Genomic DNA, 15,978 nt, shown 5'->3' on the forward strand with positions numbered 1-15,978 from the left:
ATTTTCGAAGTTTTCAGGGCTTTATACGATTTTCTTTGTTTAATAATTTATTCAATTTTGTATGGCAGTTACTAAGTAAGTACTTTAACAAATATTTTTTCTTAAAATTAAAAAATTTTAAATCAAATAATTAAATGCAATAAAAATCCGCTTTTCCGCTGATTAAAATTCAAACTGAGCGACACGCCACACAAGCGCACATATCACATTGACCGCTGCTGTTACCAATCCGAACGCCATGTGCATATGGCATCGTCCGTTCGCAGCCGACGTCTCTGCCCACCATTCCCAAACGCCGCCATGTAGGGCAGGATCACAGCGCGGATCACTGTAATCCCGACGCGCACTCTCCACTGCGCTCTCCCTAAACTGTTCCACCTCCTGTGCCAACAGCTGTACCTGTAGCGGATACAGTTTGGCTAAATTATAACGCTCGCAAGGATCCTTTTCGATATCGAAGAAACATGGCTCCAATAACGGCTCACAACGATACACAGCCTGTGTGTAATTCTCCTCGTTGTTGGGGCATTCATGCGTTGCTTGTGCACGCAATCGTTCCACTTGTTCCACGCTGAGCTCCTCATTACCCAGCACGTGGTGTACCTCTGAGGATAGCACCTGCTGAACATAATATGGCGCGGTGGGGTCCTGCTCTGCCGTTGGTAAGTCACCCAACCAGCCATCGTAGAGACCATTGAAGCTCGTGCCATTCACATACTTTAGGGTGCCACGTGTGAAAGCGCTATAGCCGACGTTGTCGTCCAGCACGTGAATCAGGCGTCGCGGTTGTGCTGCACCATTTTCGCTGAGCACGCGCCATAAATTAACGCCATCGAGTTTCATTTTTGACGGTAGTTCAATGCCAGCAGCGCTCGTTAATGTGGGTAGCCAATCGATGGCGTGCACTACTTGATTGGAAACGTAGCTCTGTTGCTGCAACAGTGGGCTCCAAATCAGACCAGCGGAGCGTATGCCGCCTTCCCAAGGTGACTCCTTTTGCTGTGTGGTCGAAGGTGTTAAATAACAGTTAATTGCGGTTAATTTATTTGTTTCTTAATATGTATACTTACGCCGCGGAAGGGATGATTGGAGCCAGCATTCGAGTGTATACCCACAGTGGGTGCACCATTGTCTGAGTATAGCAGTACGATTGAGTTGTTAAGCATAGCTTTGTTGGAGAGCGCACGTATTACGCGGCCAACGCTGTCATCCAGGCGGGAGATCATGCCTAGAACAGAATTTGAGACGTATGTAAATGTGTAATACAAAAAGCAAGGTTAAAGAGATTCAGCCCAAACTGGAATTATCAAGCTTGAAAATATGAAAGGCTTGAGTTAAGTGGCTTAGCCGCTGAAATCATTGTCCTAAAAGTTTCGATAAAAAATCATGTATCTTTTAGTAATCGAGTAAAAAACTTGGATATAATTTTTGGGCAACTAAAATCTACGTACACATTTTTTATCATTTGAAAATGGTTGGTTTTTTTGTAACTGCGCACACATTTTTTATTATTAAAAACTGGACATAAATTTTTGGCCATAAAAAAACTCGACACAATTTTATGGTATTTACTAACAGTATATAAATTCTTGGTCATTTAGAAAAGGACATAAATTGTTGATTAATTAAAAACTGGACATACATTTTTGGTCATTTAAAAAGTTGACATATATATGTGTTCATTTAAGAACTGAATATGATATTTTAGTTATTAAAAATTGGACATACATTTTTCGTGACCATTTCATAATTAGACATCAGTTTTTGGTCGTTTAAAAACAAACATATATTTCTGGTAATTTAAAAACTGTCACATACATTTGTCATCGCTTAAAAACAGGCAACATTATCAATAAGATCAATAAAAAACTGTAAATAATTTTCTTCGTATATAAAAACTGGACATACATTTTAGGTAACTTAAAAACTGGACACGAATTTATGGTCGTATAAAACCTGGTCATTTGAAAACTGGACATCATTTTTTGGTCATTGAAAAACTGCGCATATTTTTTTAGTAATTAAAAATTGGACATAATTTTTTTATGCCTAATTTGTTTTTGGTCATTTGACTTAACGTTCATTTTTGGCCATTTAAAAACAAGACATAAACTTTTGATTGTTTAAAAACTAAACATATTTTTGTTTTAATTTAAAAGCTGGATATAAATGTTGGGTCATAAGAACAGGAGATAGGTTTTCGGTTATTTAAAAATTGGACATACATTTTTGGACATCAAAACATAGACATAATTTTTTGGCATTTAAAAACTGGATATATTTTTTAGTAATTATAAATGGGACATAGTTTTCTCGTATCTAAAACCAAAATATAAATTTTTGGTAACTTTAAAACTGTAAAAAGTTTGAACATATAAATTTTGGATTATTTTAAAACAGGACACAAGTATTAGGTTTAAATAGCGAGCATGGGTTTTCGGTCATAAAAAACGGGACATACATTCATGGACATCAAAACACAGAATTTTCAGGAAGAAATATATTTGTGATTATTTCAAAACGGCATACGTGAAAACGGCGTGGAAAAGTGGACATATTCTTTGGACTTTGAAAATAAAACCGTTTACATGTTCAATGTTTACTGTTAAGTTTCATATTTGTAATTCAATAGTCTGTTTCTATATTTTACCGTTCATGGAATTTAACTCTTTCTCATTTGATGGTTACTTTAGATGTTCTTATGTTGGGCTTTGACCGTGCCGAACATATACTCAATAGGTTCGTGCCCCATTGGTACTTCCGTGAGTCCTTTAACTTCGTTTGAGAAAGCAAAGCACCCCAAAGTGAATCAATTAATCTGTATATTTACCCAGAATAGTTCACCTATTTTAGTTTGTTATTACCGGCAATCTTTAGCTCGGTTGAATTTTCATCAGTATCTTGATTACCTACGAAACTTTCAAAAAAAAAGCTGCCTAATATGTATATTAATCCTTCCACCCACCTGCATAAGTGCGCCTCTTCACATCACTGATGTGCGAAAATTTCTCCAACTCCTCTTCAGGCGCCTGCATTGGATTATTCTCATTACCGGTGTGCACAGCCAAGTGGCTCATTAGCAGAAACAAAGGCTTTGCCGCCGCATCATGTTGGTAGATAACGCGCTCCGCTTCCTGTGTGAAAACATCAGTTGCATAAAGGCCATCAGCCTCAGGCCATGGCGACAAGTCGCGACGGAAATCCAAGCCGGCCGAGTAATTGCGGTCCTAAAGAAGCAAAAATTCAACAAAAATACTCGTAAGTCTTTGAAAAATAATATAAAATTTCGGATTAAATTCATTTTAATAAAATTTAAAACTCAAACCATTGCCATTAAATTCACTGCAGCTTTCAACTCACCAGCATATGCATTGTGTGATTGTAGTAATCAATGTAGCCGGAATAGTAGCCGAAATGATGATCGAAACCGCGCAATGTAGGCGTCAATTCTTTGCGCCAGAAACCCAAATGCCATTTACCTATTAAATTTGTTGCATAACCGGCATCGTGTAGTATTTCGGGCAGCAGACGTTCGCCAATTGGCAGCCCCCACGGCTGATCGTTAATGATGACGGAGTGTTGCATACCTAAAAGGCGCATGTCGTTGATTTTGGGGCAAAAAAAGAAGAGTCTCAGATGCGTAAAAAAAAGCAAAAGTTGAGCATAAAAAATATGTGAGGCAACTGTACGCTTGCATGACAAAAACAAAATCTGTAAAAAATGTGTGTGTTGATTAAAAATTAAAAAAGGCATCGCCACTGTATTGCCTTTTAATTAAGCGTGGCATTTTGTGTGCGCTTTCGTTAAGCCACTTCAATTAATCCTTTCTCCCGCCACCAAACTCACTTAACTGTGCATTACAAATACATATATGTCTACTGGCGCTACTGGCGCTACTGGCATACTACTCACCTGTATGTATTGGATATTTGCCGGTGAGCAACGACGCACGCGACGGAGTACACAAATTGGGCACATAGTGACGATTCAATATGATGCCATTGTAGGCGAGCGCATCAATGTTCGGTGTTAATATTTGATTCGAGCCATGAAAGCTGACATCGTTAAAGCCCTACAAAAGGTAGAGAATATGTGTAAGCGTTTGAGTACACGGCGTATGAGTAATCTTGTTGAAAGTGAACAGAAATGAATGAACGAACGTTTCTTGCTCTCATGAAGTGTGTTTAGTCGTGCAGGGTATATTCAAGCTGCGTATATGTGAATTGTAATCTCTTTTAATTAAGAGCCTTACGCAATTTTTTTTTTTTGCCGGCCAAAGCGCTTAAGTATTAGGAAAGCAGTACAAATTCTTTATTGCATTGCGTATAGAATTTGTAAATTGAAATTAAAAAAATAAAACGTCAAATAGCAAAGTAAACCACCAGCTTTAGTAAGGGTCAAGGTACGATTTATATTGATGTCAAGGTGACAAATACATACGAAGTTTAAGGAAAAATGTCTTCGATTAGCTTAGTTCAGAAATCTTTCAGTAACCCAGGGACCGCAAATAATGTTCCTGTTTTCATACGATTCGAAAGGAAAGGAAAATTTCAAATTCTCAACTCGTACGAAAACAAGAATGAAGGAGAAATTGTTGTGTGCAAGCTCCTTACCAAGGTGTGTTAAACAAGGTGTGAGTGACAACTCAGGCAGACTCCCTTTTGAAGTAATAATATGTCAAAAAATGTATACAAGCGATTCAAAATTCATAAAATTTTTTTCAATTTGACTCTACAGGATGGTTCTTCTGAGAGCAATGTCAAAATCAATCACACTTTGTTGAATAGATTTTGCTCCTTACTACTCAGACTTGTACTCTCTCACATATTTCTATACCTTAAAAACGCATCTCTAGGTAACCTTAAACCTAAACTAAGGCTTAACTAAAACTGACCAAAACTACAAAACTTTATAAGTATAAGTACCATTACTGGTATTATTTTTTCTCTTTTTTTTTTTTTTGAGTAATTTCATATATTCTCACGCAAAAAGAAATTTTCAAATCTCGCTAACTTAAAACTTCACTCTGGTCCTGGCTTACCTTGGCCAGGAGCGCAGCTGGAGATAACTATCAGCACGGAGTCCATCTTGAAATTAATCGGACGACAAAACCTCGGGCTGAGCAGGTCTCAATGGCAAGGGGTGTCTTTGACCACCTACGAGACGAGGACCGGGAGCGATATGCTGGTCGCGGTGGACCAAACGTCACTCGACAACATTAAGTTCAGGGAGGGCAGTATCAAGTTCGGGTTTGGCACCGGTAAAGTTCGAATACCTGGTACAAGGCCATAAAGCACCAGGGAGTTAGCTGGAAGTGGTTCAAATTAATTTGCATCACTCCACTTCGAACTCTTTTGACTTAATGAAGTTCATCCTGTGGGAGCAGACCAACTATGGGCATGCATCGGGTCTTGGAGGTAATTAATAGTGGACGGCGTAACACAAATTAGGCCGACTAAGATGTCGAAACTTATTACCTCACGTTATCCTGGGATTTTAGTTTTAAGATTCCCATACTTTTAATGCCTTGGGGGACAGCGGAGGTGAAAATATCGAAAATCCACGGCTTCATCTGGTATAGTAAATGGTTTGAAAGACTTTATACTGACCGTATGGATTAACTACGGTTAGAAGGATGAGCCACCTCCTGACACTCACAGAGGGCATTCACAATGGGCAAATTTGCCTCCGAGTGGAAGTATGAGTCATTCGTACGCGCCCTACTAACCTAACGTAAACTTCACTCGCATCAAATTCTTCCAAAGTAAATATTCGGTTTTCTCACGCTTATTTCACACATCACCAACCAATCACGGTTGTGGTGAATATTAGTTAAGAATAAAATAGGTGGTAAAACTCACCATATCATCTATCAAAATGATAATTATGTTTGGCTTTGTGTTGCTTTGCTGTTGACTTTGTTGCTTTTCGCTTTGTTGCTGCTGTTGTTGTGGCGTGGGTTGTGTTGGTTGCTGTTGTGGTCGTTGTTGCTCTGTGCTCACTACTTCCGAGTTAATTGTCGTAATCGCAGCCACGTGATGTTGCGGATTGAGCAATGCCGGCAATAGGACGAGTATTGACAACAAATAGAAGGGGCCAATCGAGCGACGTTGGCGGCCGACTGGGTATTGCATTTTGTGCTTTTGTATTTTTTCTATCGTTTTATATTTGTACGAGTGTTGTGTTTGCAGTTTGCAGGTGGATTTGACTTTTTAGTTCTGCAGTGAGTTGTGCAAAATAATTAATTTAATTAGTTGTTACACTCTTTAAGCTGTTAAGGAAATTAAGTTGGGAAATGTTTGGTAAGAAATTTTTAATACAAATAAGTGCAGCGAGTCAAAATACGCTACGCTGGCTTGATCATGTCGTTCGTTAAGAAAAATTATAAGGCTCAAGGAAAGTCCAGATTTTGAGGGGGTATTCAGAATTTTAAGAGCCGGTTACTCAATGTCTGGTTAACACTAATCTTCGGTGAAACATCGTTATCGACGTTACCGACTCCTTGTTATATGCTGGAGTCGACGACATCGATAACGATTTTTAACCGGAGATTAGTGTTAAGCGGACATTGATTAACCGGCCCTAAGTATGCATATTTTGTGGGCTTCATTAGATTTATAACTTAAGTAGTCACACAGTGTTATTATCCCGACGAAATCCTTGACGGTGGTAGTAGGAGAGGAACGGTGCTTAACGGTAGGAGCTTTAGTTTGGCTTAAAGTCTCACCCTGACGGGGTTAGGCTTTCGATGCATCCTCCTCGGAAAAAAAAACATGTGCAGTAATAAGTTCATAAATCGACGAATAGTTTTTTTATCAACTTTTGTGAACTTCAATTTATGTGTTTTTGTACAACATAGCTCTATTGGTTATAATAATTTTAAGCTATAATAAACAATTTTTTAGTAAAAATTATTGGCTTTGAAAAAAATTTATACGAGGCCACCCTAAACTTCGTTCTGACTACGCCCATGTACACCATCTTGACAAGAGGGGACTAATGAATAATACATGCTATCTTCGCCGTGTTATACTTTTTACAGTTTTTCTTGGAAAATTATTCTCAAATATTTAGTTATCCACTTTTCTATAAATTTCATATCTACATCAGAAAAGAACAATATTTTTTAACAAATTTTGCGAACGTTAGGGTGATACAACGGCAATGGTAAATGCGTTGACGTTTTTTTGATCGCCCTCTTGTTTTCGACAATTTTATTTCATTTACCCATAATGGCGTCTACACATTTTCTTACGTTTTATTACTTATTTGCTTTTTTAAACTTTAATATCTGCAGGTTTTTATAATCAGCTATAATTTGCTTATCAGAAACACTTTCTCAGCATAGCGTATTGTTAAGCTTGCGCCAAATTTTACAACATTCAACAGTAAAATTTATGCACATTAATCATTAGCTAGGTACTTGCGCCAGTTTTGCCGATTTAATCACAGATTTTTATTGAAGGTTAGTGAACTTATGTACGTACATACATACATATGTAGATATTTTTTATTGTCACCCTAGATCTAGAAATTATTCTACGTTAAAACAATAATGGCGAAGACTTACCGTTGATGTTTGGCAATTTTTTATTTATTTTGTTTTTTTTTTGTGGAAAGTGCTGCTCATTTTCTCCATACAAAAAAAATTGTCGAGCATATTTTGTATGGAAGAAAATTCGCAAACCAAAAATTTGGCATAAGTCAACAGAGGGGAAGTCCTAGCTACTTAAAAACTTGCACATTTTATGATGTAAAATTAAAAATAAGGATTTTTCCCATAACTGGCAAATGCTGGATAACAGCAATTCCAATTGAAATACATGCGAACACGTTTTCATACATAAGTGGCGAATATTGCAGTAGATATCAGCTTCCCTACCCGGCTATACTTACTTCTTCGCAAATAAATTTTCGGTAATATTAGAGATATTCAGGCGTTAATGTGAAATGCATTGCATCGGTGCGAAATGCGAAATTGAGAAATTTTATCAATAGCAAAATAGCCGAAAATCTCGCATCAGTCAGTGCATTTCACTCTTTACCAACCACAAGCAAATGCAATGACTGATGCGAGATTTTCGGCTGTTTGTTTTTGATAAAACTCAGCATTTCGCATTAACGCCTGAATACCTCTAAATATTATGTCTACATCTTAGAGTATATTTTATCTACTTAGTTGCATTAATTACTGGCCCGTATTTCAAGAGATACTTATTCGCATGCATTTTTATTCAAAAAGCAAACTGAATATGTGCAATTTTTTTTTTTAAATTGTGTGATATATTTAAATTGAGTGCTCTCGAAAGTGTGTCGCTTGCTTGAGCAATTGTACTTACTTAGTAAGGCTTTTATGAAAAATTTGTTTGAGCAATCAAAGCTAAGAGCATTACTTACGAAAATGCTGCACCATCCACTAAAATTAATGCAGCTAAAAAGAGGCAGCAATTAAATTTTATACATTTATGTAGCTGTAACTTAGCTAGAGGTAGCTACTTATAATAATTATGGTAACAGTGAAATTTAGTCATAGTGAACTAAATAATATGTGTACAATCGCATGTATGTTCGTATATAAAGTGATGAACATACACACATACATATGTACATCTCTGAAGCGAACCAACATTTTTTCCAAGGTCGCGCTTTTTTGGGGAAATGATATTTTATAGTTCACAAGGATGAAAAAAATGGCAATTATTCGAAATTTTATTAATAATTTTTAATTGAATTTTATACAGTGATTTTGTAAGCAGGAGGCAAAATTATTCAAATAAATGAAGCCTTATTGGATACTTAATGGCCAAGCCCTTTCATTTGACATCGCATGTTTTTAATGAAACGAATAATATAGTTTTATAATTTTTTAGACAGGCGGCAACTCTGTTCTAAAAATAAAATCGTTTTACTTATGTGAAGGTCAAGTCCTTCCATTTGACACCTCACTTTTTAGTCCAATGAACAGCCCACAGAAGGCAACCCTATTTGACAACAGAAAAACTTATTGAACATCTGAAAACCAAGCCCTTTCATGTGACATCTCAATTTTTGTGATACAAAAAAGGGTGCTGGTAGTTTTTTTTAGATAGATGGCAACCCTATAGAAATTCTAAGTACTAAAGATAATACACCTATCGAAGTCTTATGCTATGTAAGAATGTTTAAGGAGGATATTGTTGACCGCGGTTTAGCCTAATATTGTTGAGTGTTCTTAGCTTTTCTCTCGTTCCGCTCAACGTATTTTGTACTTCACTATCGAATTGAAAAAGTTTTTTATAAAGGGAGAACAAAATTATCAACCGGAAAAAAATATTTCCACAAAAAAAATCGACTTTGAAAAAAATGTTGGCATACTTCAGAGATTCAATACTTTCAGATGTTGCAGGCATTAAAACTTTATAAAGGTTTTATAAATAGCTGAAAGATGGGGGAAAATATGGCACGTTTTTAAACAGCTGCTGGAAAAATTACGGAAACAATTGCTCACCTTGGATACTCATTAATCCAGGAAACTTCACTGCTTGTGCAAGCAAATATTAGGCTGGGTCGTTTGCTAATTTCGGCTATTGGATTATATTTGCACTATAAAGGTCTAAGTGAAACTTTCAAAGAAAGCATATCAAACGAACTGTCGTTAATCCCTGAGAACTAGCGTGTCAAAACAAGTCCCATCTAGGCGAATTAAGCCTACATGCCGACGGCACTCACATCCCAATGGAAGCGCTCAAAGCTACCTCCGTCACGAAATCAAAATCGTGCTAGGGGATTTTGATGATAGGATGGTAAAGCATAATTCAGCCTCCACGACGAAACGTCCGTTAAAGGACTGTGGGTAATCGACTTCGCAGGAGATTTTTCAGATGGACGTGCTAAATGTATGGAAGTCACGCCTCTCCGACTTTCTGAATATCATTCAAAGTAGTCGGGCAGATGAGGAGATAAGAGACAGGCGGCCTCGCAATATTCGACAACTGCCGCGTTGAAGCCCACCGTAAACTAATTGATTGAGCCTTATCAGCGTGGCTTCAGACCTAGTAGGAAATTTATCATAGATCACATAATTTACCATACACCAAATCTGATAAAATACCCACGAGAGAAGGATCGACACTCACCATATCGACACTATCATATGTATGTGTATATGGGAACTAGCACTTCTTCTTACTTGGCGCTACGTGATCGTTTTCGACCCAAATTAGGACACGTCTACAAGTTCATATGTCATGTATGTAGGTTCGCTCTATATCCATCTATATGATACCTGAAACCTCAGCTTGGAATACGCAAATATCTTTTTTCCTTTCCTCCCTGCTACGACGACCACATGGACACAGTGCAGCTGATTAAAATGCAGCGGTTTCACTAGCTCGGCCATGTTGTACGACTGGAGATAAGAGCTTCAGCCCTGAAAGTATTCAACAAAGCAAGAGTAGGGCCTCCTCTGCTATGGAAACACCAGGTGGCGGTTACAGCGCCAAACAAGAAGAAGAAGAAGAAATAAAATAAAATTTCACGCAACACCTATTTGTTGTTTCAAACTTTTATTTATTTGGCTTTGGCGCAAAAAAACTTCTATGCAAATTTATGCCGCCATGTTCATGTTCATGTTCAAGGCTACATATGTCGTAATTGTCGTGTTGGAATCGATTTGTCGCTCATTCAGGCTGAGTAAATGGCAAATAAAACTAATTATTAGTTTAATTAATGGGTTAAGCGCATTGATATTTAAGTAATTATTAAATTTTATTTTATTTTTATTTTACTACATATCTTGTTAATTTCAGGTGTACAATGGTGTATAATTCTACACCTCAATGTAACCTATATGCAAATTTATTTGATTGGTGTAACTAACAATTGTTTTAAGCAAATCATGAGAAAATTCTTCACCTTAACTTTAACTAAGATAAAACAACATTCGTGACACAACTAATCACGATAAGTGAAACGAATAGGTATTTAGAAAAGTGAGGACCCACTTTGTACACTGTAATCCACCCATTGAACGAGTAAGTGACCTTGGCTAAATAGCAGCTGAATACCTTGTACAGATAACCCAATTGTGGGAAGACGTTGATCGGCTTATAAATAGATATATGAATGCATTTATATGTGCGGATGTATGTATATATGTATATATGTATGCTTCGAAGTGATTGAACAGTTAAGCTTGATGTATGAGAATGGCATGAAAAACATGCAAGCAAAAGTCCAGCTGGATAAGTAGAATGCGAAATTGTGTTGTATTAATATGTAAATTTATATGTGTGAATATTACTGGATTGTTGACTTTTGCTAGAATTCTAGAAGCGTTCTGAACAATAAAAAAAAAATTTAAAACAAAATAAAGTAAACCATCTCCTCCAATTCTTGGGAAAATTACCAAGCCACAAAACTGACAAGAGACTGGTCAACATACATACATATATACAAATGTAGCAGCTTCGCAATCGCACAATCTACTTATTCAGCCGCTCAAGGTTAAGGGCAATTATGGCTTAAGAACATTAAGCCATGTCAGCGACAGTTTGAAGTGATCGCAAGAATCATGTTATTGTCGCTGAAGAAGCAACGAAAGTGAATGCTGAAGCTGGACATTTTTCATGCCATTTAATCTTCTTGTTATTGTGTTGAAGTCGCAGAATAATTTTGCAGTTAAACAGGTAGAATTCTCAACTTCTCTTTTTCAGTTAAGTGGCTAGTTATTAATATCTGTGTTCATATGGAAAAGTAGCTTATGTCGAAAGGCTGGCTTTAGTATAATGCGGCATTCCCTTTACTCTTTAAACGGCAAGGAATTTTTTGATGAGACTTAATAAGAATATTGACTTGCTAGTATCGGAACTACTTCTTGCACGTTTATTTGGCAAAAGTTCTACAACAGCTCAGCGCCAGTGAGTCATTCGCAATCGTATGCTGCGAATGCCGATTTATACTAAAGCCAGCCTTTCGACATAAGCTACTTTTCCATACGAACACAGATATGTATTGTAGGCACTTAAAAAACCCACTATTTTTTTTAAAGCTTGGTTACATCTTCTATATCAATCGCAAATTTTGCATATCAGTCTTTGTTCTAACTATATCCTATATCTTGGCTCTATATCTTTAGCCTCAGCACCCATTTTTCTGGCCAAAATTAATTTTAGACATACCGCCGGACCGATTTGAACGCATTCTATACACGTACATAAGTATATATTACACTGTGCGAGAGTAAATTTTACACATAAAACAAATCAATATGCTATTAAAACTAAGGACCAAATAAAGAAAAACTGTGTTTAAAGTTTTTTTCTGACGCACAGTGCTTCCCTTCCATATAAAATGTGGGCAAAAATAGAATTATGGACGGATTTAAATGAAAATTCGCTTCTGAGTAAAATTGAGGACGCTAAATTCAAAAATGTTATTTGTTTTTGGATAACTTTCATACTTTCATTGTAAATGCAGTTTGAAGTTGAAAATTTGGGTTCTTGTGGCTTTTACATAGGTATGTTTATATAGTCCGTTCTATTTTCAAAAGTGCAATGTCAAATAACAATGCTAGGCCTGTTGATGTGCAATAAAGTTTTTTATTTTTGAAAAGGGTTGCCACCTGTTACAAATTTTGTTAAAATTATTTGATAAATCAAATGAATTAGCTATTACAATATGGATATCAATTGAACTAGCTTTGAAAACAGTTTACTTCTAACCGACACGTACAAGGGTTGCCACATGTTTAAAAATCAAATTCACTTTAATTAAGGGAATAAGGTAACTGAAATATGTATATAAATATTATTATCAGAAAAATTAAAAAATTTGACATACATATTTAGAAAGAAATAAGTGAAGAGTAAAAACATTCCTGAGTTAATTTAAGAGTACAGTGATTTAAAAGGAATGTAATCAGAACAAATCACAGATTGATAATGTATGTAATTGTAATAAAATAACAAATACGATGGCGTAATCCTATGGTTTGACGTAATTATTATTTTAGTTTAACTAAATTCGACTTTACAAACAGATGGCAACCCCGTCCGTAATATTTTTTAGCCAAAACCTTCTTAAACTTCTATCGTCTGACTCCCTTATGGTGATACCTATCTATTTCAATTATCTAATTCCTTTAATTCAAGNGATTTAAAAGGAATGTAATCAGAACAAATCACAGATTGATAATGTATGTAATTGTAATAAAATAACAAATACGATGGCGTAATCCTATGGTTTGACGTAATTATTATTTTAGTTTAACTAAATTCGACTTTACAAACAGATGGCAACCCCGTCCGTAATATTTTTTAGCCAAAACCTTCTTAAACTTCTATCGTCTGACTCCCTTATGGTGATACCTATCTATTTCAATTATCTAATTCCTTTAATTCAAGTGGAATATAATTTTTTAAACAGGTGGCAACCCGCAGCATGTAGTTATTACCCATTTCGATTGATACCCATCTCTTAATAATTTATTTAACTTATAAAAAATTTGAATATAACTTTTGAACAAACTAATTTTTTCACAGGTGGCAACTCTTAAAAAAAAATAAGCCTCCTATTATCCACAGGTCAAGCTTTTTAATCTGACACTTCATTCAAAATGGAACGAATCGTACAGATCTCAAGGCACTGACAAAAAATGAAAAAATTATTTTATGAATTAGCGAAAAACGAATTACTTCAGAAAGTGCATGAAATGAGCAGGTTTTTATTTCTTCTTTTTAAAGCTATTAATCGTACTGTTTAATAAAATAATAAAAAATAACCAATTTTTACATATAAATTTATTCATTCCATTAAAATTAAGAATTTTTTGAAGTTTTGTTTAAAACAATTGTTTTTCTGGAATACCGCAGGGACACCCTGTGTTTAATTTTATTCCCAAATTTTAATTCCTGTAATTCTCTACTATCTCACTAATTCCTTTTAGTGGATAAATTATCTTTAAAAAATACTAAACAAGTTCACATTGCAGATAACGAATTTTTCGATTTTTGCCCATTTATGCGGCACTATGTGACGTCAGAATTTTTTTTCAAGGACTTTTTAAATTTCATGGATAAGATTATTTAAAAAAAATATATATTTTTCCAAAAGTTCAGTTTAATACAATGCAAGTCACGGACACGGGAAGAACCTTACCCCCCATTCCTCATTTCTCACAGGTGCAATGGGCTTAGTACATTAACGGTTAAGTATCTAGTACGGTTTTTAAGCGCAATGGATGAAGAGATACATTTTAAATAAAATGCCTTTCTGAATTTAAAATGTCAAATTTCGGACGTTTACGGTTGTCGAACGCATCGATTCAATTAGCGTCTTTACTAAAATACTAAGATCAGTGCCAAAAATATTTATTTGTCTTATTTTTACACAAAATATGTATAACAGCTACATATACTAGTATGCACATTAGATCGCACCACTTTGCAAGCAAGCGAAAACAAATTTCACAGTACACGCCCGAGTCTAAACTATGTTTTAGGGATCCCCCTATAAATTTTAATCGAAATGTTTCCTTAGCAAAAGTTAAATGAGTTTTGGTTAGATTTACATTTAAATGACGCTGAACTCTCTAGAATGAAAAAAGTTTCCTCGAGATAAGAACATCAATATACTAATCATACTTTAAGATCCGCCTGCAAATACCGAAGATAAGACGAAAACTGCAAGAAGGCGATCCCTACGTTCGTCAAAAAAAAAATAATAATAATAATCGAAATTGCCTTCGAGTCGAAATACTTGCTTAGGCAAAGTTTAATTCTTTTTGGCGAGCTTTAATTCACCGACATTAGGGCGGTACGTTAGGGTTATAGGAACTGAGATGCGGTATGTAAGTACTTGAACGGGGTACTAGAGCTCAATGAACAAAAATAACTTTCTCCTCGGGCTTTAAGATCCGACTATAAATGACGAAATGATGAAGATATAACGAAAAATATTCGGCCAAACAAATTTTTCTTCGAAATTAGCTGTGTGTGTGCGGTGAATTTTTTGTTCTGGTACGGTCTAATGTACTACATGCGCAGTGAAACAGCAAACAAGATGAACGTACAAGTTCTCACATTCGATTTACATTTAAATTACGCTGAAGCATTAAAATTAATAAATTAAAAACTGCACACTTAAAAGTGCACTTTATAAAAAAAAGCACTTTAAATCTTTGTAATGACATAATTACAGTATTGTCTAAAAATTGGCAACAATACGTTTACGTTTTTTTATAACCAAAAAATATAAAACACTAGCACTTTTGAAATTATTACATATACAGAGGTAAGCCTCCAACAATTTCCGTTAAAAATTTCCAACTTTTACACTTCAAATTCTGTCCAATACACTTTTGAATCACCGTACTTAACCGATCCTTCTCATTTCAATTCCTCGCGACGACTGAACTGGCGAAGCGCAAGTGTATCGACAACATTTTAACTGTTTTAGCTGCCCCTAAACGATCGACTAGCCAACCAACCGACCAATCGACCAACCAGCCAGTCAGCCAGCAGAGTGACAACAAACAATATAAAAGCCAACGAACGTTGACGCTTTTGCTTTTGATATTACTAGCACATTATTGTTATTATCATTCTGCTTGTTGTGCTATTGTTATTGTTTGAGTGTGTGTGTGTTTTTTGCGATGCGATAATATCAGTGTTAAAGAGTTTTCCGCGTCAACTAACTAGATAGTTACTACAATATCAAGGTAAGTTGTTTTGCGCTGTATCGCAAGTTAATTAACTAACTACTCGCATAAATACATATTTACATATATGGGGATACTACTTAAATATCGTAATGAGAGCGAACAGCAGTAGCGAGATTCATTCATCATTTTCAAGCTCAAATAAAAGCTGCCTACTACATATTTAAATTACAATCAAATACTACTGGGGGCAGCATTGAAGTTAGCGAAGACACAAATGACGACGATCATAACGTTGACGTCGACTTCGACTTCGACTTTTAGTGACGCCGAAGTTGGCG

At 35.8% G+C, this 15,978-nt stretch overlaps 1 protein-coding gene across 8 annotated transcripts; it reads right to left on the reverse strand.

The window, feature by feature from the left end:
- Positions 1-42: 42 nt before the first annotated feature.
- On the reverse strand, positions 43-15,517 carry LOC108370613 (arylsulfatase B). 8 transcript variants are annotated; one of them, XM_017625976.1, is made up of 7 exons: positions 15,357-15,517; positions 5,862-6,218; positions 3,913-4,072; positions 3,361-3,587; positions 2,966-3,227; positions 1,071-1,228; positions 43-999 (listed from the first exon to the last, which is right to left on the reverse strand). In XM_017625976.1, exons 2-7 carry the CDS (start codon positions 6,132-6,134, stop codon positions 163-165), a joined length of 1,917 nt encoding a protein of 638 aa, XP_017481465.1. In that variant the 5' UTR covers positions 6,135-6,218; positions 15,357-15,517; the 3' UTR covers positions 43-162. The 8 variants fall into 8 exon arrangements, with proteins under 8 accessions (XP_017481465.1, XP_017481463.1, XP_017481464.1 ...); XM_017625974.1 differs by having other exon boundaries at positions 15,352-15,517; XM_017625975.1 differs by having other exon boundaries at positions 15,347-15,517.
- Positions 15,518-15,978: the final 461 nt, after the last annotated feature.

Source organism: Rhagoletis zephyria, unplaced genomic scaffold (assembly GCF_001687245.7).
Source record: "Rhagoletis zephyria isolate East Lansing unplaced genomic scaffold, Rhagoletis_zephyria_1.1 Rzeph_scaffold_04347, whole genome shotgun sequence".
In the NCBI taxonomy this organism is placed as follows: domain Eukaryota; kingdom Metazoa; phylum Arthropoda; class Insecta; order Diptera; family Tephritidae; genus Rhagoletis; species Rhagoletis zephyria.

Excerpts from the sequence above, each read along its gene's own strand:
- LOC108370613 (XM_017625976.1), bottom strand. The coding sequence starts at position 6,134 with ATGCAATACCCAGTCGGCCGCCAACGTCGCTCGATTGGCCCCTTCTAT. Across the intron at positions 3,588-3,912 it reads CAAATATCCAATACATACAG|GTATGCAACACTCCGTCATC; the intron begins GTGAGTAGTATG and ends TGCGCCTTTTAG. Across the intron at positions 1,000-1,070 it reads CCAATCATCCCTTCCGCGGC|CAAAAGGAGTCACCTTGGGA; the intron begins GTAAGTATACAT and ends TCGACCACACAG.